At 38.9% G+C, this 25000-nt stretch overlaps 1 protein-coding gene across 4 annotated transcripts in view; it reads right to left on the reverse strand.

Annotated features, from left to right (window-relative positions):
- Positions 1 to 11539: 11539 nt before the first annotated feature.
- The window catches only part of LOC146485202 (long-chain-fatty-acid--CoA ligase 1-like), a 41261-nt gene continuing 27800 nt past the window's right edge, over positions 11540 to 25000 (reverse strand). For all 4 annotated transcript variants that reach the window (XM_085103581.1, XM_085103579.1, XM_085103582.1 and 1 more), the window contains exons 12-24: positions 24759 to 24841; positions 22327 to 22378; positions 21775 to 21857; positions 20906 to 20960; positions 20126 to 20221; positions 19099 to 19171; positions 18623 to 18714; positions 17625 to 17741; positions 16386 to 16439; positions 14903 to 14992; positions 14725 to 14826; positions 13827 to 13898; positions 11540 to 12588 (exon numbers count right to left, since the gene is read on the reverse strand). In XM_085103581.1, coding sequence (XP_084959707.1) covers positions 12424 to 12588; positions 13827 to 13898; positions 14725 to 14826; positions 14903 to 14992; positions 16386 to 16439; positions 17625 to 17741; positions 18623 to 18714; positions 19099 to 19171; positions 20126 to 20221; positions 20906 to 20960; positions 21775 to 21857; positions 22327 to 22378; positions 24759 to 24841 — 1134 coding nt within the window. In that variant the 3' untranslated portion in view covers positions 11540 to 12423. The remainder of the gene's footprint in view (positions 12589 to 13826; positions 13899 to 14724; positions 14827 to 14902; positions 14993 to 16385; positions 16440 to 17624; positions 17742 to 18622; positions 18715 to 19098; positions 19172 to 20125; positions 20222 to 20905; positions 20961 to 21774; positions 21858 to 22326; positions 22379 to 24758; positions 24842 to 25000) is intronic.

Genomic DNA, 25000 nt, shown 5'->3' on the forward strand with positions numbered 1-25000 from the left:
CGAAAGGTTTTCAGTGATATCAGCTTTAAATAGGGTGGGTTTTTGGTGAAGGAAGGTATCACATCTATAAGAAAGTTGAGACCGACTCAAGAATAAGCTTTGAACAGTTTTGAGAGTGCAACATTCCGCGTTTGTCAAATGTATGGTCCAGATTTTCATCGGTAACAAGTAGAACAAAGAATCGCCGTAAGATTTACACTTCATTTTATTGCAGTTTTGGATGATTCGGAATGAGTGAATTGCCTAAATTTTTCCTGTTCGATAACGTTGTTTTATAAGGGCCCTCTACGTTTGAGAAATACCCGCTGAATACCATTAACAGTCAGCAGATCATGAGGAATTAAGGACCACAAATAACAAGAAAGAGATGAAAGTCTTTGATCCATGTATTTTGTTTTTAAAAATAATAGGCCTTATCACGGTTTTCGACGCCATTTTGACGAGTAGGCAAACAGGCTTGAAATAACAGTGTTTGTATAGAAATCCGATGTCAAATAATTTTTATAAAACATCGCTTCTGAAAAATTCATGAATTGGAAACTTTTGGCAATTGGAAAAGGAGTTTAAGAAAACGAAAATTGGAGGGATGTAGCTGTGCCAAAAAAGCGTCCAGTCGTGTTTTGAACTTTCCATACATTTCCCTATATTTTTTTCTCGCGAACTATTTTGAGGGTCTGGATGGGGTTAACTGACAACTGACAAATAGCCAAAAGTTTAACTCACAACTGACAAATGGCATAAAATTTAACCGACAACTGACATCTATACTCGCTGGTACTGACAACTGACGAAAGACCTGCTGCTACGTTTTTCGGCTAATAATTGATATATTTTAAACCAAATCACCAAACAAACGTGTACAATAAACAGCAGCAGAGTAGGGCGTCATATTTTATACTAACAATTCATATTACTTAATACTTTATTTCTAACATGACCCAAATTTACGTGGAACGCACTCTAGCAATATACCGAGTCTATACCACGTCCGCTCGTTCCGGCGTAATAAAGGCGATTGCTAGCTTTTGCCGCGTTGATTCGAATACGGCATTCGAACGACACCGAAGCCGTATTCCAATCAATTGCGATGAGCTTGAGACAGTTCAGTCTGTAAAGAAGGATCTGCTGTCATTTCTTGGGCTGAGAGAACTGGCAATGAAATTCGGCTTTGGAGAGTTTAATTTAAAGCTTTACCGCATGGCACCGAAGCAGGGAGGAAGAAGCGAAAATTTTTCGATAATCACAGATGGTCAGTGGAAAATAAAGCTGCCAAGCTTGCTGAAGGAAACAGGCAGCGAACTAACGCTTCTGGAACAAGGAATGCGCCGGCTGCATGACAGCATAGCTGCGACTAACAAGGAATACCTTGAAGAGGTTGAGTTGTGCACGTTACTCACAACAGTTGTGGAGAACATTTACGCCGTCTCCCATTTTAAACATGAGACGTCCACAGCCTTACAGTATTCGCAAGACTTTGGAAACATCACAAAGGAGACTTTACAAAAGACCACCATGGCTTTTGAAAGTATAAAATTCATGCAACCGCTTCCGTCAGCAGAGATTAGCACTGCGGAAACGGAGACTGCCATGAAAGAATTGGTAGAGAAGTATCGTCCAGTAAGACAAAGAACAGTCAGGGGTGAGACTACAAAGGACAAAGCAGGGGCTCTACCACCAGCGGTGTATACGAAGCCACCAGATTGCAGTAAAGTAAACTTTATGCCAGACTCGAAGAGAGCAATTCCATCACGGAAGATCCAGAATGACTCAACAGAGATGCTGAAGATGAATCAGCCCTGAGGTGCCAGATAATGATGTTACAGAAGTCACATTTGTAAATGACTGTCTCATTGATGTGGTCGTTGGTGCTGTGCGACCTCCACAAGAGGACGAGTACGATACAGCTTCAGAAAACGATATCTCTGACACTGAGGAGGAAATTTCACCTGTCGCAGTTTCAAGGTCTGGCCGACCAATACGCGCCCATTTTCGCTTGGATTCGTAAGGTATGTTCTTAGTAGATTGGCCATGGGATGATTTGTATAAAGGCCAAATAAACGATTGTTGTTGCAAAAATGTAAACATAAATTAAACATTAACCAGAAACAAGTTTTTACAATACTTTTTCGGTTATCAGGGTACGCTCCTATCTGTCTTACATGACGTTTAAGTTTATTTGGGTCCTCAAGAAATCATTAAAATCCGCAGTTAATTATTAACAGCCATGTAACTGACAACTGACAAATGGCCCAAAATTTAACTGACAACTGACAAATAGCCTAAAATGTAACTGACAACTGACATTTGTACCCCCCCCCCATCCAGACCCTCTATTTTTAGTAGCAGTTCACGGCTGGTTCGCTTTACAGACAAATGTATGGAAAGTTCAAAACACGACTGGACGCTTTCTGGCACAGCTACATCCCTCCAATTTTTTTCTTAAAATCTTTTTCCTAGTGCTTAAAGTTTCCAATTCATGAATTTTTCAGAAGTGACGTTTTATGAGAATTATTTGACATCGGATTTCCATACAAACACTGTCCGTTATTTCAAGCCTGTTTGCCTACTCGTCAATATGGCGTCAAAAACCGTGATAAGGCCTATTTAAATCTCCTCTACCCTTGTACGCTGAAGTCACGTGCACGACTAGTCTGTATGATATGACAAACCGAGTCGTTTGTTTTCGATAACGAGCACACTTATAGCTTATCTTTCCCTATCTTGGCACTTGACACTCCAAACAATGTACCTACTTGAAGCAACGATCGTCCACTTAAACTTTTTACTTTACTTGTTCCCTGGTGCCAAGGTGGCGCATAGGGCCTCAAGACACTTAAATCGTCCACTTAAACAGATCGTGTATACTAGGGCCAGTATCGTGATACCTTGACGTAATTTTCAGAACCAAAAACAAGAAGATTCCGTTTTCCCGATTCCATGTTATGCCGCATGTGTCTAGTTGCGTACACGAACTATTTCCCCAAGTGTACAGACAACGATTTCCCGATTTAACAATATGATTTTGCTGTCCCCTTGCCATATCGTATAATCGAGGTTCCACTGTATGTGAATCATGTTATTTTGATCATGATGAAAGTGTGAAAAAGTCAAGAAAGTGTGGGCAGTTTCCCAGAAACCGCTATCCTAGCCTGTGTTTAAGCATTTTTGCTGTATTTTAAACTAACCTAAAGACGTTATTAAAGATAAGAGTTTCTTTGAGTGTGACAAGTGAAATGCAGTCCTGTGTTTTAAGACTTGGATTTATCAATTAAATTTACAAGGTTAAAATTTATTTATGCAAGTCTATCGAGATCTTGTAGCTAGACCTTTGGGGCGACATGGTTTAGTTAATATCAGCTTTAAATAGGCAGGCTCTTTGGTCAACAAAGGTATCACATCTATGAGGCAATTGCGACCGACTCAAGAGTAGACTCCGCGGCCGAGTTTTGACGGCGCAATCTTCCTCTTTTGTCAAATGTATGCTCCAGATTACAATCAGTGTAACGGCAGTGTTGTGAACTAACACACTCAACTTGTCTCTGCCTGTCTTGGCTCTTGAAATTCTGAACAATGTGTCCACTTGAGGCAAATATCATTTAGATAAACAAATCATGCATTATTGGGCAATACCAATAGCCACAAACACGAAGAATCAAACTTCTTACCTTTCTAATTGGACAATACGCATTCTGCTTGATATGACAAACAAGTGGTTTGTTTTCGACAACTAACACAAACAAAAAGTATGCTCGTTTCCACGTCATATACAATGGTGAAAGTTAAGGACGGGAATTGTTTTGTTCTACTAAGCACAAACAGGAAGATTTAGCAAGCGCGTTTCACAGATACCCAGACTTTTTATGCCTTTTGGTGAGTTGTATTTCCCAAACGATATTTAGTATACATCTTATTCTGCCATTGCTTCATAAACCCGGACGCTGTATTAGTAAATAGTAAAGTATGTATATTTGTTGGACTCGAGAGGAAGTAGTGTTCTTAAGTGCCATCTGTCTTGATCAAACAAATCAACTGTTGCTTTGTGTTTAACCAATGGGAATGAAGATTCCTTACTTGCTTGCATAATAGGATTGTGTTCACCATGTTTATGAAGCATCTCGTGCGCTCTGCGTCAGTGTTCCATTGCTTGTTTCGGTCGACACCTGACACCCGCAAAGATGGCCTTGAATCTTTTCCCAAATGATGTTGCAGAAGAACTGAAGGCGTACGCCGAGAAGTCCAGTCTGCACTGCGCTGAAGCGCGTTTTGGCAGCAAGGGCAAAGCCGACGCCGCAAAGATTGAAGCCGAGCAGCACTTTGATCATTTCAAAGAGAAATCAGAGACACTCTTGTCGGAAGAATCATGCGAAGATATCAAAAAAATTCTTGGGTACGAAGCTTGGTATACATCCAACACGAGGAAGGGATATCACGGCGATGCAGCTAAAGACAAAGAGCGGGTGAGAGAACATTGCCAAAGATTGGTCAAGGGAGGAGAGGTGTCCAAAGAGTTAGCAAAAAACGTTGCAGAGATGGGATGGGGCGCTGCATGGTATGCCGCAAACACCATCGTTGGCAACAAGGATGATGCAGTGCGCGATAAAGCAAACTTAGAAATGTACTTTTCCAAAATACAGGGACCAGTTAGTCTGGTGGCCATGAACTTCATCATGGACGAAGCCAAGATCCTGTCGCAGATGCCCAAAATAGTTGCTCGTGAAAGACTGATCAACAACAGTGATGTGGAGCAGACGATGACAATCAGGTTCTCAGTAAATGAAGGAAAGACAACCTCCATCTCACATAAGATCGGCTTCAGTTATGGCATCAATACAAGCTTTAGCGCGGGGTTCTTCGGTTTTGCTAAGATGAGGTACGAGGTATCTTTTAGTTTCTCTCATGAACACACTTTTGCCGAGTCTACCAGCATGGGAATCAGTCAGACGTACCAGTTTCCACTCTCGGTTCCCGCAAAAACTACGTATCATGCCCAGGGGATGGTATATGAAGCTCAGATGGATGTCCCTTACGAGCTGGTGTTTGACTTCGGCGGAGCACAAAGATCGATAAAAGGAATCTGGAAAGGAGTTGCTATAAGCGAGGCAACTTTTGAAGTCAATTAAGAGACTTGCACCATGCAATGGTTCTGAGTGTGTTATTGGACTCTATATAAACTGTAATGTTTGTTAACAGTTTGTGGCGATAGTATTTCTATAAACATAAATGGGACTGATAACTATTTCAGGTAATTAGGAATTATTTTAAAGCAACATTTGATAATGGCCAGTGTGGCGCGGTTTAAACAATTAAGGCCATTAATATTTAGTCTAGCAGTTTACAACAAGTGTGATATCTAATGTGAAATAAACTAAGCTGTAAAATTTCCTCAAAATAATTCAGTACTTTACGTAAGTCGTGTGTAAGAGGACAGTTCTATGATTCAGCACATAATGAATGATGTTATTTTGATGAAAGTTTGAAAAAGTCATGAAAGTGTGGTCAGTTTTCCAGAAAGCGCTATCCTGGAGTGTGTTTAAGTATTTTTTGCTGTATTTTGAACTAACCTTAAGACGTAATTAAGATAAGAGTTTCTTCGAGTGTTTTACTGAGCCTTTCAATAACATGCGGACTCTGAAGTTCAAAACACAATCAATCGTTACGCTTTTCACTGCCGTCAATCACTGCAGCGGACCTCGTAGAAAACAACACGTTTGGCTCAACAGGGTCAAAAGGTCATGTTCGTGCGCTGTGATTGGCGGATTTCGATCCTCTTTGTCGGTTTCTGTATTTTTCTGGTCAGTTGCTTGTCGCCGTAATTATGATTGACGGCAGTAAAATACGCAAATCGTAAGCTGGGATTGAAGTTCAGAGTCCGTATGTTATTGAAAGGCGCAGTAAGTGTTGGATTTATCAATAAAATTCACAAAGTTAAAATTAATTTAGGAGTCTACGATCTTGTAGAGCGACTTTTGGGGCGAAAGGTTTTCAGTGATATCAACTTTAAATAGGGTGGGTTTTTGGTGAAGGAAGGTATCACATCTATAAGAAAGTTGAGACCGACTCAAGAATAAGCTTTGAACAGTTTTGAGAGTGCAACATTCCGCGTTTGCCAAATGTATGATCCAGACTTTCATCGGTAACAAGTAGAACAAAGAATCGCCGTAAGATTTACACTTCATTTTATTGCAGTTTTGGATTATTCGGAATGAGTGAATTGCCTAAACTTTTCCTGTTCGATAACGTTGTTTTATAAGGGCCCTCTACTCTTGATAAATACCCGCTGAATACCTTTAACAGTCAGCAGATCATGAAGAATTAAGAACCACAAATAACAAGAAAGAGATGAAAGTCTTTGATCCATGTAATTGTTTTCTCCAACTGTTAGCACAATGGCTTAAAAATCATTTATATCTCCTCTACCCTCGTACGCTGAAGTCACGTGCACAGCTAGTCTGTATGATGTGACAAACAAGTCGTTTGTTTTCGATAAGTGCTAGGCTTATCTTTGCCTATCTTGGCACTTGGCACTCCAAACAATGTACCTACTTGAAGCAACGACTGTCTACTTAAACAGATCGTGTATACTAGGGCCAGTATCATGATACGTTGACGTAATTTTCAGAACCACAAACAAGAAGATTCCGTTTTCCCGAGTAAATGTTATGCTGCATGTGTGTAGTTGCGTACACGAGCTACTTCTCCAAGTACAGATGATTCTAGCTTAATATCGGATTTATATGCCTTTCACGCTTGAACTTTACTGTCAAAGACGCAATCATTCAATGCGATACGAGTTATTTTTTTTTCACTAATTCAGTAATTTGACTTTGACTTTTGCTCAAATTACCAGTTTTAGAAACGCCATACAAACGTTTACATTTTTCCAAAGTAATCGATATGAAAATTCAGCAGATATTACGCTTGGGTGACCTGTGACTTGTGGTACTACAGGCCGATATCAAAACAATTGAACTAGTTTGACGAAGATTTTTTTTCTCCAGCTTTGTAATTCAGATCTGTATGATTTCATGGTCCGGCTGCTTACATAAGCTACACAGCACAGGCAAAGGTTTGAAACCTGATTAATCTGATTAATTGTACGATATAGTCCTGATTGAACAGTCAGTCTTTGCCAATAGGTCATATACAAGAGGTCCCTTTGTTTGCGATCACTAACACACTCAACTTGCCTGTGCCTGTCTAAGCCCTTGGAATTTAGAACAATGTATCCCCTTGAGGCAAACGGCATTTAGATAACAAATCCTGTATTACGAGGCAATAACAATATCCACCAACAGAAAGAATCACACCTCTAGCTTTTTAATTGAAAGATATATAGTCAAACGCTTAATTAATTCCGCATGATATGATAAACAAGTGATTTATTTTCAACAACTAACACACTTATCTTTGCCCATCTGAGACAGTTGAAGTCCGAAATTTTGTACTCTTTTTATTTCAAATGAAAAGTCCTCGTTGTCACGTTTTTACAATGGGACAGTTGAAGGCGTTAATTATTATCTTTTTAAAATAAGCACCAGCGGGAAGAGCTTTATGATGTTTTCTTTAGTGATTTATAATCATAAGGTTAGAGGCCTAGGGTTAGTTTATAGGGAAACTATGGTGCTAAGTCAGTGGAGGTATGGAATGTTTGGTTTTATAACCAAAGTGGATAAGTTAAGGTTAAGGTAAAACAGGGTAATTTCTTCAAGCGCACCTAACCCCCCAATTTTTTTCGCTTAAATAAATCTTTGCACCTGTTCGAAACGCATTGACCCTTATTGCGCCTTTTTTCAACCAAATCTTGACTTTTATAGGCTGTAAAAGTTACGAAATCTAGCTATCATCTGTCCCATGACCGAGCTAGTAAGGGGCATGGGTCTATTCCTTACATGACGTCACAAACTGCTTTGCATGCATTTTCACAAAGACTTAATACAATGTAAATCAGTTTGTGACGTCAAGTAAGGAATAGACCCATGCCCTTACTAGCTCGGTCATGGGACAGATGATGGCTAGATTTCGTAACTTTTGCAGCCTTTAAAAAGTCAAGATTTGGTTGAAAAAGGCGCCAAATAGCGCAATATGTTTCGAACAGGTGCAAAGATTTATTTAAGAGAAAAAAAAATTGGGGGTTAGGTGCACTTTCAGTAATTTTAAAAACAAAATAACTGTTATCAACGGAAGCCCTAATTACAATGTTAAAAATTCTAGAAATACTAAAAAGATCAGACACATAAAAATAATAGAAATATAGAACTATTAAAAATCTATAAAACTACAAAGTTTGATTAAAAACCATGACGCCATGATGAGAAAAATGCCTTTTTGTTAACTCTAATTTAAAGGAGAACGGCAGACTACAAGTCCAATTTTTTTATCACCGAAATTCGCAGAAATAGCATTGAATTTTAAGAAACAACAATAAAAAGTAATGTTTTGTTAGCGAAACCGCTAAAAGTTGGGATAATTCTTACCCATTCTGCGATATTGAACGTCCGCCATTTTGTGCACATTTTCTTCCGGTTACAAGTGTGCGAGACTGCACCCTTTCAGGCGACGAACACATCCTGAGTATTTTTTCTTACGAACTATCGTTCTTCCAAAAATTGGTTCTCTGTCGTGGCCTGAAATTTGCGATCCCGCAAAGAGTGTCTCCAGTTGAGATCAAGGCAAGCTTCGAGAAAGCATACTGGAACCTTGAACGGCATCTACCAAACGAGAATTTATGGGAACTAGAAGCCGCAACCTTACGATCTGTTGCGCTAGAGTATATTGATAGGAGTAGCCCAAAACCTCCTAAAGCCCTCTTGCAAGCTGTTGAAGATCTGAAAAAACGCGATGACATCGTTGTCACAAAACCGGATAAAAGGTCCGGTGTTGTTGTTATTGTTCACTGCATCGTAACCTCTCACCTGGCAAGCATATATGAACGTCAAAGTAAATATGAAGAATCAAAAGATCTTTATATGAAATCACTGAGCATAGCGATAGAAACAGGCGATAAGAAGGAAGAAGCCACGTGTTATGGAAATCTTGGTATTGTCTATCGATCTCGAGGTGAATATGGAAAAGCTGAAGAACGTCAAAGGAAAGCACTTACAATATCAAAAGAAATTGGCGACAAACAAGGAGAAGCCATTCGTTAAATTACGAAAACCTGGGAGTTGTGTATCAATCTATCGATGAATATGGAAAATCTTAAGAATATCTAAGGAAAGTACTTGCGATAAAACAGGAAATTGGTGACAAACAAGGAGAATCAGCGTGTTACGGAAACCTGGGAACTGTGTATCTTCCCCCCTGTAAATATGGAAAAGCAGAAGAACTGATCTAAGGAATGCACTTGCGATAACAAAAGAAATTGGCTACAAATAAGGAGAAGCCATGCTTTATACAAACCTGGGGAATAAGTGTCGTTCGCTTGGTAAACATCCTGAAGCTAGAGAGAATGACGAGAAAGCACTCGCCTTGAACAGAGAGATCGGTGGCACACGTAAGGAGGCTTACTGTCACCATTACTTTGCATACGACGCCATTGTAGAAGGAAATGGATGATTACAATATGAAATCGCTTCGAACCTCCGCGCATGCACTGTGACAAGTGCGAGGATGTGAAGCTTTCTGGGACGTAATGACCAATTTAAGATATACTTTTTAGACAAGTAGAGTTTATCGTATCATATATTCAGCGCAATAATGTTTTGTGGTAGTGGAAATGCTAAAGAAGCTCTTTCTGTTCTAGAGTTGGGACGAGCCAGAATTAGATTAACAGCCTTAAAAGGATTTTGTTACATTCCCCTAAATGAATTTTGGCATGTCAGTATCCAGTAGCTAGTTTTTCTTTCTTCGATTTTTTTACTGTGCAATGGCACCTGGTTTGTTTTCTAATGGGTAAGTAAACTTTTTATGGGTTTTAAATCGTAACCCTTGTACTGTGAACTTGAATCTTGGTGAGAGAGAACAAGTGTTAATTTTCACAATAACTTTCATTATTGTCGTTCCATTAGTAAAGAAAAGATCATTTTATTTTTTTTTCGTGCTCTCCAAAATACTCCAATAAAAAGGATACGTGAGAATATAGAATATACAATTCATGTTTTTCTTTTCAACCACCATAAACTAGCTAGGTTCATGGGACGAAGTATGCCCTACCACTGAGCTGCAGGAGACTCGTGGGAGCTAAGGCCATTAAACTAGCTAGGTTCATTGGACAAAGCATGCATACTTTGTACCATGAACCTAGTTTAATGGCCTTAGCTCCCATGAGTCTCCTGCAGCTCAGTGGTAGAGCATCCGAACTAGTAATCGGAAGGTTTTAGGTTCGACTCCTGATAGGAGCACTCGGATTTTTTTTCCGAGTATGCCTGTGCCATTCGCTGAATATTACATCACTCTCATTTATTCACCAGGCTTAAAATACTTCATCCCATCACATTTATTTCGCTGCGCGGCACGCATATGTAGAAATAAATCAATAATTATTTTGTTAAAATGGGAATGTTTAGCCCCTAAGTACAATTTAAACGTTCTTGGGCCTTTTGTGATCGAACTCATGTAAGGCAAATTTAGACGACTTAAGGTGACTTTTCGGCGACCTGAAGCGACTTTGGGGGATTTAGGTCCCCAGAATAGGCCTCGTGATATTGATGGAACATCGTTCATTTTGTGGTAACATACCAAAGAACAAGACAGGGTCATACTTTTCTAAAGTCGCTATTTCTTTCACTTACAAGTTGCATCTTTCAAGTAGCCACTCGCTAACGCGTACGTTATGCTTTGTCTAAAGCGTCAAGAAAAAGCAATCTTCTTGTACGAACGTTGACACACTGAAGAACGAGACATAGTAATACTTGTGTTGGCAATTCCTTTGAGTTACAACTTGTTATGATGAACATGTTCCACTTAAACACTTGCTTACGCGAACATTAAGCTTTGTCAGTAAGCATACCAGGACCATGGGTACGAATGACGGTTCGCACGCTCTGTACGACCGTCAATTGCTTTAAAAGATCTGTATTTGTGCGACAGCATTGGACATGAATGCCTTTCTACATGGTCATCGAGCCACTTGAAGACCTCTTACCATTTGCAGTTGTCAAAGCAAAGGCAACATCTTCTCGATTATTTTAAGACCCTGGGCCCAGTTGCTCGAAGCATGGTTAGCGCTAACCCGGGTTAAATACCATGACAACCTATAGGTTTTTATACCTCTTAACCAATGGTTAGCGCTAACCATGCTTCGAGCAACTCAGCCCTGGGTGTTGGTCTTTCTGGATTCCAATAGCCTTTGCTAAGATCTGCTTTTCCCATATAGTCATAAACTACGCTAGCTAAGATACCTCTGTATTAGTAGGCACCGTCCTTAAGCCAAACGTTCGTTTCTACTCCTCCACCTATGCAACAACACAATTTCTTTAGAAACTTGTCCTCTAATCCCAGATTATACCCCCCCCCCCCCAAAAAAAAACAACAACAACAACAACAACAACAACAAAACAAAAGCTTTCTGGCTTGGTAGTTCAAAGAAAGAACAAATTAATTAAACGATATAACATCCCTTTATTTCATATCTATAAAAGAAGTTCGCTCAGCAGATTTTTCTCTTAATCCTACGGTTATGACGTTAAAATTATCCCCGGGATGAAAAAAGTGCATTAACTTTTTCAGCTGCCTAGCTTTTCGGATACTGATAGCTTTGTTTGTCGGACAGTCTTCCACCTGCAGGCATTGTCGTCTGAAGGGGTGTTATGCATCTACAGCCTCGTTCCAAGGCCTCATTGCGGTTAATGGAGCGCAGCCTTGTTCCCAGGCGATAAGACTATCATTGCTTTTACAAGATCTATTGCGAATTCTAAATCCGGCCTACGAAAATTAAAGACATTAAGAGAATCTGTAAGCTTGTTGAGGCTGTTACTAGCACCGAATTTTTTTAGTGATAAATAAGGCATGATAAATATAATTGGGATAAATACCGGTAGGTTTTGGAGCCATTCATATAATCAACGAGTCTCATTTTATGTCAGTCCCTATTTAAGAAGAGCGAATTGCTAAAGTTGTTTAGTAAAAAAGCAATATTACTGCTGTAGTTTAGTTTGAACTGGGCTATAGCGGTTTGACTTTCATCCTACTTTTTGAACACTTCTATCGATAATAGTTACTTCTCAAACTCATTAACAGCTCATTAGAAAAAAAACAAAGAAAATCACTTTCGTGAAGGAAGCTTGGAAATGTGATCTTAATTATTATAAAATTTGGTGAACTTTTGCTTTCAAACGTTGGCCTTACGTAATAAACTTGGTTGACAAACAACAACATTCATTTTCAACGCCCCACCAACACAGCACCACAGTTTCTCTAGAAAAAAAATCTCCTCCCCTCTTTCAGATTGTGAAGATACATCCTCAGGCTTGGGAATCGACGACTTTAGCCTTTCGTTGCAAGTTTCATTTCCGCTTCCGCTTGTTCGTAGAGGCGCTCAATTTCCTCCTTAAAGGTCCGCTGTATTACTGGTCGTTTGGCCTTGAGAGTCGGCGTGAGCAAGCCATTCTCAATGCTAAACATCTCAGGACGAAGACTGATTTTCTTAACCTAGAAAAAAAAAAGGAAGGAGGAGAACATACATACATACATACATACATACATACATACATACATACATACATACATACATACATACATACATACATACATACATACATACATACATACATACATACATACATACATACATACATACATGCATGCATGCATGCATGCATGCATGCATGCATACATACATACATACAAACATACGTACGTACATACATACATATCCTTTATTTAAACACGATATGGTTTAAATCTCAGAGCTTGTGGAGTTGTGTGAAAATTACAGAACACAAAATAATTACTTACTTACACATTACTTACAGAACACAAAATAATTGACAACAGCAATTAAGTCATAAAATGTACAATATTCAGTAGCATTTGAAATCTTGGTAGTGCCTCAGCAGCGACTGGGCCGACTGTGCGCTAAAATCAAGTTCCTTAGAATAAGAGTCCTTCTTCACTTTACGATAAAAATCAGTAAACTGGCCCGTAAAGTGAGTCGAGACAGCGTTCCAAAGAATAGCGCCTCTATAGCTTTTAGAGTTTTTAAGAAACCTTGAATTAAAACGGGGGACAATTACGTTTACAAACTCGAGAACAAACGATTACTCATATCATCGTTATGAATCCAATAAGCGATGACCCACGCCCCAAGAGACTGATCGCTTATGTTATCGTTATGAATCCAACCGTGAAGCACCAAATTCCCACCAAGCTCTCAGGCCCTTGGTCAGCGACCCTTTGCTGACCAAGGGGCCAATATTTCCACTAGTAAAACTAGTCTTCTTTGCAGCCAGGGCAACAATGTTACAATGTTACGGCTTTGAATGTAAACACGATTAAGTAGTTAATGGGTAATGGTTAACTTGTAACATGACATAGTGTTTATTGAACGGTTTTTTCAGTAAGATTATAAACATCAGGGAGGAAAGGACTAAAAACGATGCATGATTAAGGTTAGGAGGTTCATTGCGCAGGTTCCGACCGCCTGGCGATAGAAGTTTTACCTCTTCCATCTCTGCTTTCGATGGGCTATGTTGTTGTCGGTCGGCGGTAGGGTTCAACATCTGATTGTAAACACGATATTACAAGCACCAAAAACGTTTCAGGGATTGATGTACGCTAACGTTTAAACACTGGTTTGTCTCAGTTTTCTAAGTTTAAATGCTTTATTCCACCGTCAATGTAAGAGCCCTTTTAGGAAAGCGTTTCGATACAAAGTGCATGAATCATACCTGCTCCAAAGAGTTAAGTCCTCCTTCTTTCCCCTTTGCCAGGATGTCTTGAAATATGGTAAGGTACACAGTCTGTAAGAAGTCAAAATTATTTAACTTTTGTGGGCATAAAGTTATCGTGGTGTACGGCCTGTGGCATGACCTCACATTACACTGAAGGTAAACGAAACCTTTCAAGTCCCATTCCATTCAGAGTCTTCCTTTTGAAAAAAATGACCCTAGTTACTTTCTGAAGAGGGGTACAGACGGGGTCGCAACTCTCTGATAGCTAATATTTAATGAATATGGTCTGATTCATCATTTCCTTCATTCCTCTGTAATGTAATTAGCACTCCTTGTTGTTAGCTGTCGTTTCTGCGATGGTAAACTTTCTACACTCGCTTCAGTGCCGAGTCGAATTGAAGTTTGGAATTGTTGGCTTTAGAAGAGAGGGGAAAACCGGAGTACCCGTAGAAACCCGTAGACACTCATTGTGAGAATATTTTATAATTGTAAATATAGTTTTTACTCTTTTATGTATATATTTATAGTTCTTTCTCTTTAATGATATGTATTTACACAATTTTAATTTGAGGGCCACTAGTTATTCAGTTGAAGTACTGTCCCGTGTTACCCTCTTTGAATAAAGTTAAATGATTGATTGATTGATTGATTGATTGATTGATTGATTGATTGATTGAAAAATCTCTTGGAGCAAGGACGAGAATCAACAACAAACTTAACCCACATATGACGCCGGGTCCGGGAACCGAACCCGAACTCGTGTTTATTTTGTGAAATAGTCTTACAGCCTTGGCTGAACGTAACAGGTGTATCGATCTACTTCAAGGGCGAAAAATGTCAACTTATTTTCCTTTTTAATGTTGCTTGATTTTTTCGCATTTTTTTTCAAACGTACCTCATTTTGACAAAGCTGTTTGATGTCACCTTCGATACTTTTACTTCGAGCCCAGGCCTCAAGAACTTCAGCGTCCGGAACAACAATCGCCACAATAAAGGACTGGAAAGAGAAGCCATCTTAGTAAAATGATTTACATTTACATATTCTGTTTAATATGGGATCACTGTATCCTTACCTTTAAACTGTTTCCACTGACAAATACCTGCGCAACAAACGGACTGCGCAAATACACGTTCTGAATTTTTTCCGGAGCAATGTACACTCCCTGCAATGTAAAAGAAGCTAGTTTCAATCGTGGATACAATAGTTAGCTTATTACAATTCCCAACGCAGTTATTTGGGCGAAAAGCCGCTAAAACAGCAATAATTGCAGGGGATCCTGGCCCGCTCTGAGCTTCTAAATCAAAAACTCTGCCTGAATTTGTCCTTTAAAGTGGATTGCCACCAGATGATTTCGCCTTCTTTTAAGGACAGTGCCTACTATTGTTGCTGCGCATACGTTCTGCGCATCTCGAGATACTCGGGTTTCCTATGGGTGGTGCCTACTAATACAGGAATATTTTTGCGTGGTTTAAAACTATAAGGAGAAAACAGAACGTAGCATGTGCTCTTGGTATCCCAAAAGAAAATTGGGGATAACCATGCATTTTTCAGAGATAATTAAGCTTCAATTTAGAAAAAAATCCCATACATTGCTTTATATTTTGGCACTTTTTAGAAATATAGTTGCTTGATTATCACTGAAAAATGCGTGGTTACCCCCAATTAACTTTTTGGATTCCAATAGGCCTTGCTAAAATCTGCTTTTCAGGCATAGTCATCAACCGCACAAAAGTACTTCTTTATTATTAGGCACCGTCCTTAAGTGGAGTTACAGGGATTCAAAGTCGACAAAAATTCCGTATACATACATACATACATACATACATACATACATACATACATACATACATACATACATACATACATACATATGGAAATAAGGTTATTGTTTAAACACTACCCACAAATCCGTTGGGTCTCATCGTTCACGGTTTATGCTTTTTAGGTGTCAACGTTTTTGCAATTGAGTGTATATTAGGGCATAGAACCTCCTTCCCATTGAAGTAGTTGCTTGTACATGTACCACCCTAAGAAACTTTACTTTACACATTCTTCCTATAATTAGAGTAATCTATGTGTCTAGCCACGAAAGCTCCACTTTCAGCGTTAGCACAAGAACAAATAACTCTTTAAGCCCCAATGGCAACCAGTATATGATCTTTCAATATAACATTCCTACTTGATCAAACAAAAAGGTAATGAGAATAATGAACTTAAACAACCGAAGTCTGATGGATATTCAGACAAATTCTCCCAACTAGCGTCCAAGAAATATATGAGGGCAGTGAAGAGAACCTGCACGTTCATATGAAGAAATTGGTCTGAATGTCAGCAGTCTCATAACCCTTAATAGCTGTCTGTTGTCTACACAAAGGGTGTACATGAGAAGGGGGGCTTAAACCACAAGGGGTGGGGAGGGATGGGGCCTTCGGGCCAATGGAGTGTAAAGCAGGGGGGGTACTTAGGGTCACAAGGGGTTTAGGGGGAGGGACTTGGAAAAAGAGTGGATCATTGGTACTGTAGGCTACACAAATAATAAAGAAAGCACTTCTTGCCTGAGAAAGTTTGAATATGTGCTTCTTTCGATCAATTATTCTCAAAGTTCCATTCTGCAAAGAAAAAAAAGAACATTGATAAAGATACGTCGAACTCTCTATGTGTGGATAGATAAACTTGAAGATGACGAGTTTTATGCCGCGGGTGACCTTAAAACTAACTATCTCCTTGTGGCTTATTTACTTGAGTAATCGTGACCGCTGAACAGAAGGTCGTGGGCTCGATTTTCTTTGTGGGCTCTGATTTATTTTTTTTTGTATCACGCTCACGACATGCTGAACATTGAATCTTTCTCGTTTCACTACCAAACTTTAACGTTTATCATCTTTCTGTATCAGTCAATATGCGATGTGTTTTGCAGTCTAACTTTACGGATATTTGCAAAAGAACAAGACTTGAAAATTTCTGCATTTGCAATCATCACTTTTTAATTTTCGTGTATGCGACAAACTTGTGTTCCAGTTTACTCAGTAAAAACGCGTTCACCCTTTGCACAGGAAAAAGTCAAAGCTGCAAAAAACAAAAAAAATTGTCGAGGAAAATTTGTTCGTGTGTGATCAACTTAAGTGCAGTGTTATCCTTATCAGTAAATTATAATTCAATTCCTGTTTAATCCCTTTTTATTAAATTTTTCATCCTCTACCGTGTTGTATTTCTTTCATTTTTGACGTAACGGTTTTAATTTTGCGCAATTCGAATAATGCGGGTTTAATCGACGATTATATATCTTATTGTCCGTAGGTAATATCGTAAAAAGACTTAGGAGGTAACTTGGGTTGATAATTCTTTCATTTAATTTTGCGGATCAGAAAACAGTTTATGACATACAATGAACAACAAGAGAAAGTTAAAAAAACTGTCTAGTTCGCATCTAATGTTTGTTCTTTTTATTGTCTGGGCTGGCAATCGTAAGACAGAAAAAAAAAATCGCATGGCACCAAATAATCAATAAAATTAGCTTAACCCGCCCATAGCCATCTCGCTCTAACATTCTGCATGCACACCCGTGTTTCAGATCCACTTATGTCCAGAAATGCACCTAACCCTGAATTTGGGTACTTCATGTATAACAGGCCTTTTTGTCGTTTTCCTACGACTTCATGTTTGACAGAATTATGTGTGTTTTAGTGAGAATTAAAGTAATGATGTCTATCATACGGTTCATGAATCTCATTAGCGTGCATTTCGATCTGGACATATCTGCTCAGATCCTAAAAAATCTGGAAACTACGAATTACCGGAAGCCATTCTCCAATGTCTCCAGTATGGAGCCAGCCGTCACCGTCGATAGCTTCAGCGGTCTTTTCAGGATCATTGAGGTAGCCTTTGAAGACGTTAGGACCTTTCACGCAGATCTGAGGGGACGAAAGTGGATAAATTTCAAAGAAAGAATCAAATAAACCGTAGTAAAGTTTCAAAATTTCGGGCGACAAAATAAGATTTTATCAGTTACGGATAAACAAGGCGCTTCCCAAGAATCCATATACCAAAATGGCTGCGCTAAAAAGTAGAATCTCTTAAAAGAAAACCAACGACCGTTGCGAAATTAACCGCAGTAACCGCTAAAAATTCTACAAAAACTCCGTGAAGACAGCTCAAAACTGTTTGTTTGTCTTTAAGTTACTACATCATTTACATTTTACTAACGGAGACTGTTTGGTGCTGTCTTTGTTTACTCTTTGAATGCGTCACATCCGGGGAACTGATCCACCAAATGGTGTTAATCTGACGCATGCACGGACGTTTGACCACGATGACGTTCGCGAACAGGGCATCATTATAATGGCGTCATACAGGAGCGTCATATTACAACAAGTACAGAATCTTTTACTTGTTGTTGTTTTTTGCTTCCTCACGCAAATTCATCACCATTATCGAATTTGTTTAAGACTGCTCCTATTTTAAACTCACTGGGAATAGAACATGTAAAATAAGAAAGGAAAAAAACGAAGTGAAGGTAGTTGGTAGTTGTGTTTAGTGAAACGACGCCATATCGTGAAAATGTCCCATTGACGCTACTTACAATATTTGGAGATATTAAATTGCATTGACTTCTGTAAAATTAATAGTTACTGTACATTTTGTTTTAGATAACAAGAAAACATTTTTTTGTTGCAAAGACCAAAGTGTACCCACACGAAGCAATTAACAACAAAGAGCCGCAACAAATGTCGGGAGTTTGGAGCCAAAAGAAGGACAAGAAAGATTACACGAATATAACAAAAAAAAAATGTACCTCTCCCTGTCCATCTTTAGCAAAATATTCCATTTCCTCCACGTCGACAAGTTTTACGATGTTGCAAGGAACAGGTGGACCGACGTTACCAGCTGTATGAAAAAAAAATAATTTACACTTTATTTGACCGTCCGAGCAAGCAAGCATGGGATCGATTGATTGCCGATTGAACAAACAAACGTGAGCTCATTAAACCAGGAAGAAATGGGGACGAGACGGAAAACCAAGCCCGTATGAAAAAGAACAAATGAAACGACGCAAACAGCATTTATGATAAAAAATACAAAATAAATAGAGAAACAAAGAAAGAAAGAAACAAATACCAGAACAAACCAAGAAAACAAACTAAAGTAGCAAATAAATTGATAGTAAAGAATGAAACAAGTTGTTCAAATAAACACGAAAGTAAAGCAAAGAAACAAGTAAAGCTTAAAAAACAACGAACAAACACACAAACCGAACAAGCAAGGTCAGACCTGCGGTAATATCGTTGAACATCTGGAAGGTGACTGCACAGGTAGCCTCTGTTTGTCCATATCCTTCAGTAAGCTGAAGAAAATAAATATTTAGTAGAATGTTTTAACAGGAATACCTATTCATCGACAATGGTTTGCAACAGGTTTCTGTATATAAATCAAAGGAAAAATGTCGTACTGATTAAAGGACCAAGCTTTGTATTAGGATATTCAATGTATACTATTATACATAATTAAACCAACGTTGATCTTTACGTAGATATATTAGTTAGTTTGTCAGTTAGTACGCGTGGTGTGATTGGTCAATTTTGCGGGACGTCTTTCACTGTAAGGCCCGCTAAACTTCATCTAGTTTCTTTTCCCGCGCGCCCGATTAACCTCAGAGATATAACAAATATTTTACTAACCTCGCCTCATCGGTCCGTACTGTAATTTAAGGATCCTCGTTTTTCTCGTTGATTTCTGGCCGCGCGCTTTGCGCTTGGGCCATAAATCAAAAGGAAAAAAGTCGCTCCGTAACTTACAGTATGGACCTCGAACTCGGTAAGAGGTATGTATTTTTTCAGTCCGTGACTCAGCCTTATTCGGAAAAAGGAAATCATCATTTATTCACAGGATTCAAACATCTTACATTTCTTTCCTTGCAGCAAGCAGGATGTTTGTCCCATGAACCTAGTTTAATGGCGTTAGCTCCCACGAGTCTCCTGTAGCTCAGTGGTAGAGCAACCGAACTAGTGATTCGTAGGTCGTAGGTCTACTCTTTTTGGAAGAACTTGGATTTCCTTTTTCCGAGTATGCTTGTGTAACTGACTGAAAAAATACACCTATTATTCACCAGGCTTAACAACATCACATTTATGTTATTGAAAGTTAAAAGCAGTTGAAAATTACTGTCATTTTTCTGATCATTTATCGGTCCATTAATCAACCCTATCAGTTATTTATTTACTTTATAAATTACTGTTCAAATCTATTTTTACCTCCGAATGATGGCAAGCAATGCTAGACCGTAGCACGTGATACTCACATGACAACCCATGACACATCTGATGAACGACGTCACTTTAGCTGACAATGGAGCAGAGCCACATGGGATATATCGCACGCGACCACCAAGAAGATTCTAATAAAAAGAAAACAAGGTATAAAGCTGCGAGAATTTTCTTAGGGGTAACCACGAATTGAGAACAGGAGAGATAGAGCAAACGACTGAATTTGGTTGTCCCATAAAGGATGGTGCCTACTTTTGCTACTGCGCATACGTTATGCACATTTCGAGATGGTATGAGAAATTCCGGTTTCTTTACGGTGGTGCCTGCAAAACCGAGATATTTTTGTGCGGTTTATAACTGAGCGTGAAAAGCAGATCCTGGCAAGAGTTATTGGAATCCGAAAAACAAAAGTAGGGGTAACCACGCATTTTTCAGAGATAATAAAGCTTCAATTTGGGAAAAAAAGTTTCAAGAATAGTTTTATATTTTAACGCTTTTTTCAATTATTGTTGCTTAAATATCTTTGGAAAATGCATGGTTACCCCACACCCCCATTTTTTTTTTGGGTTTCAATAGGCTTTACTAATATCTGCTTTTCCCACATAGTCATAACCTGCGCAAAAATACTTCGCTATTAAGAAGCACCGTCCTTAACATTTTCTCTAATTACTGAATTAATCAACCGGTGGGATCCCAGAAAATTCCACATGTTTTGCTGCCGAGATGAGTCAGTCGTGAGGCTGGGTATCTTGTGTTCAAGGATACCGCAGGGACACCAAGTGAAACTAAAGGTTGGTGAAAATCGTCCGGCTTACCTGTATTTTACGTAGAACCAAATAATCCCATACTGTATTATTGCAAATAATTCCCCTGAAAAAGGGCAGAACACGAATTTAGCTCTTGAAGGCAAGCAAATTGAATCATCTCCTTACATTTACAGGCTATTTAGAAGCTTATTATACTGTGGGCTGTAAGAGTTAAGTTACATTGTGTCATATATAGTGCTATCTTATAAATGACCTGACTGCGTTCCATCTGATATTGATAATGAATTATAATTTCTCTTGGTTAATAGCGTTCGTGATTTTATTAACTATACTCAGATCAGGCGCGGGCGCGCATTTCCCAAACCTGACGAAAACACTTCACGCCCGAACAGCTATAGCTAGTACATGCACAATGTTTCATTTCCGGATTTTTTAAAAATAATTTTGAAAGTTAAAATGCTGAAAACTTTAAAAGATTAAGGAACACCTCGGGCTAGTTTGAAAACTCTTCAGGCGTTCTGATTAGCTAGCTGACACCAGACAAATTGAATAAACCCTCTTGTCCGCAAAATTACTTCTTAAAACTGGTCGCTATGTCCTCCTTTGAGACAATGAGAAATTCCTGTTATGACCCATGTATCATGGGTTAAAAGTAGAATAACTTTTTCTAGAGCATGACTAAAAAGAGATATGTAGGAAATTCAAAATACTTTTCTTTTACGCGTAGCGTAAACATTATGTTACGTACGATAGTTTTATTGAATAAAAGTTAAGGTTAAGTTAAAACAAACTTGATAGTAAACAAGATAAGACTCCAGCGAAGTCTTTAAATCGGGTTAAGGCCTTTTCGACAATAAAAGATAGCGCAGTCAAAAGCAAAATCTTTTGTATAGGTAATAATTTCCGGTCTTATTTACCTTTTCAGATCATTTTCTTTTGATTCTAGCGCCTTCTGGAAAATCCACGACTTCAACTTGCTTCCGGATACTCCAGAAGTGACCTGTTAATTTATACAATTAAAAAAGGGCCTCGTAAAAACAAACAAACAAACAAACAAACAAAAAGTTAATTAAAAATGTACAGTAAGTAATAATTCTTTTTAGCCAACGATTCGTAATGGTTTTGCAGTTTGTTTAGTCGTTAGAAAATAATAGATAACGCAAAGCTTCGTGACAACGCCAAATATAGACCTATTCGGCTAGCGGAATGTTGTACCCAATTCAAATCCTTTGGGCATAAAATGTGTTTTGTTCTAAGTATTTTCATATCATTTAAATGTGAATGCTACATTATAATGCAAATGCAATAAACAAAGAATCTTAACCCCGGGGGATCTGAATTGGGTACAACATTGGGTTAGCCGAATAGGTCTATTAATTTCTTGCGAAGCACGATCATAAGCGGCACTCGCTTGTTCCCCGATCATGGCTACTAAACAACAGACATTTGACAGTACTTATTTTCTATACCTTGTCGTAAATTCTGTTCAGTAGACGAGGAACTGCTGTGAAAACCGTCGGTCTGTAAACAAAATTTGATTATTATGTAATGTTTAAAACACGAGCAGCAGTGTTTTATCGGGATTTAAAACCACGAGGCACAGCCGAGTGGTTTTAGACCCGATAAAACACGTGCTGCGAGTTTTTTGAACGGCTTTTACTTTTTAAGTTGTCTCTCTTGACCCAGGTGTGTAAATGGATATAGGAAGAAACAAATGCTGGAAGTAAGCTTGCGATGGATTAAAACTTCAGCCAGGCCAGAGTGGGAAAGCAATGTTCTTGACCCAGGTGTGTAAATGTAACACAATACTAGGAGTAGGCCCGCGATGGATTAAGACCCCAACCAGGGAGGATTAGAAAAGCACTTGGCAATTGAAGCTCTGAGACAAGTTGGGGATTTGCCTTTCCAAATGTAGTAACCTCTGCACTCATTAAGGACTTCCTGATGCCAAACTCTCAGGTAGGTAAATATTCCAGAGTATATTGTTGACCAATCAAATTCAGCAGGCATAATATTCATACCACGAATAATGCGAGAAAAGGTCGCTCAAGCTGGCTCATCACTATCTGTCTTTCTCGTGGGAAGAAACGCGACTGACAGTTTGATTAAAGAATAAGAGAGATGACTTGGGGACCATCACTCATGTCCAATATACGCAAACGGATACGAATCGTCAAAACACCCTCACCAATCGTACATATTGGTAAAAGATTACGATTTGTCAAAGACGCCTTACGATTCGTACCATTGGAACGAATGGTTAGCTCCTCAGTCGATCGGAATTCCATTGGTGAAATGCATCTCATTAACACTTGTAAGCCGTACGAAAACGAATGGTCGATTGGTACCATTGGTACCATTGGCACAAATGGAAAAGTAGTCAGTCGATTGGTTAACCATTGGAATCTGCATCTCAAAACAAACGCCATGACTTGAATCTTCCTTGATCTATAAGCGTAATACCTCGTTCTTTCATGCATGAACCGAAACAAGCGTGTTACGCATGAATATATCTCGTTCTTCAATCTCCATGAGCCGAAACAAGCGCACTACACATGAATATATCTCGCTCTTTCATGCATGAACCGAAACAAGCGCGCTACACATGAATATATCTCGTTCTTTAATCTCCATGAGCCGAAACAAGCGCACTACAAATGAATGCATCTCGTTTTTTAATCCATTAGCCGAAACAAGCGCATTACACATGAATATATGTCGTTCTTTAATCCATGAACCAAAACAAGCGCACTACACATGAGAAAACCTCGTTCTTTAATCCATAAGCCAAAACAAGCGCGATGCACATGAATATACATATATATACATGGAGTAAAGAACGAGATATTTTCATGTGTAATGCGCTTGTTTCGGTTCATGCATGAAAGAACGAGATATATTCATGTGTAGTGCGCTTGTTTCGGCTCATGGAGATTAAAGAACGAGATATATTCATGTGTAGCGCGCTTGTTTAGGCTCTATGGATTAAAGAACGAGTTGCATTCATGTGTAGCGCGCTTGTTTCGGTTCATGGATTAAAGAACGAGCTATATTCATGTCTAGCGCGGTTGTTTCAGTTCATGGATTAAAGACGAGGTATATTCATGTGTAGCGCGCCTGTTTTGGTTCATGGATTTAAGAACGAGTTACATTTATGCGTAGTATGCTTGTTTCGGTTCTTGGATTAAAAAAGGAGTTATATTCATGCGTAGCGCGCATGTTTTGGTTCATGGATTATATAACGAGGTATATTTATGTGTAGTGCGCTTGTTTCGGTTCATGGCATTGAAGAATCAGGGTATTTCGCTTATAGATCGAGAAAGATTCAAGTCATGGCCTTTGTTTTCAGATGCAGATTCCAATGGTTAACCAATCGACTTACTACTTTTCCATTTGTAACAATGGTACCAATGGTACCAATCGACAATTCGTTTTCCCACGGCTCACAAGTGGTAATGAGATGCATTTCACCAATTGTGTACTAATGGAATGCCAAGTCACTCTATTGGTACCAATCGTACCATTGGTACCAATGGACGAACGGAATCCAACTGTACTCAAACCGAACCGTAAAGAACCTAGTCTAAGTCCCCTTAATGAGATGTAATTCACCAATGGTGTACCAATGGAATGCCAAGTCATTCTATTGGTACCAACGGACGAACGGAATCCCACTGTACTCAAACCGAACCGTGGCGAAAATAGTCTAAGTCCCCTTAATGAGATGCAATTCACCAATGGTGTACCAATGGAATGCCAATCCATTCGATTGGATTCCGTTTGTGTGTATTGGACAACACTCGCATTGGTTTGAAGCTAGTTTTGCCGTTTATGCTAAGGTGTGCTAATAGGATTGTGACAAAGATCCTCCTATATACACGGTTTAATTCGTATAACTTACTTTAGCTCTTTGCAGTCTTCAAGCAGCCGTTTGATGTCACCTCTGAGGAAACCAATCATTGCACCACTGAGGAACATATTGAACTAAGAAATGAATTCAAATCAAATAAGATAAAGTAAAGTAAATATATAGTAAGACTTATCGCAGTGGTAATTGAGAATAAAGGTGAAATGAAAAAGTTTTTGATAACGTATAAAACCCTAAAGATTCTGTTTTAGAGAAAAAATATAAGGCCATCTCGT

Source organism: Pavona decussata, unplaced genomic scaffold, assembly GCF_977016875.1.
Source record: "Pavona decussata unplaced genomic scaffold, jaPavDecu1.1 SCAFFOLD_27, whole genome shotgun sequence".
In the NCBI taxonomy this organism is placed as follows: domain Eukaryota; kingdom Metazoa; phylum Cnidaria; class Anthozoa; order Scleractinia; family Agariciidae; genus Pavona; species Pavona decussata.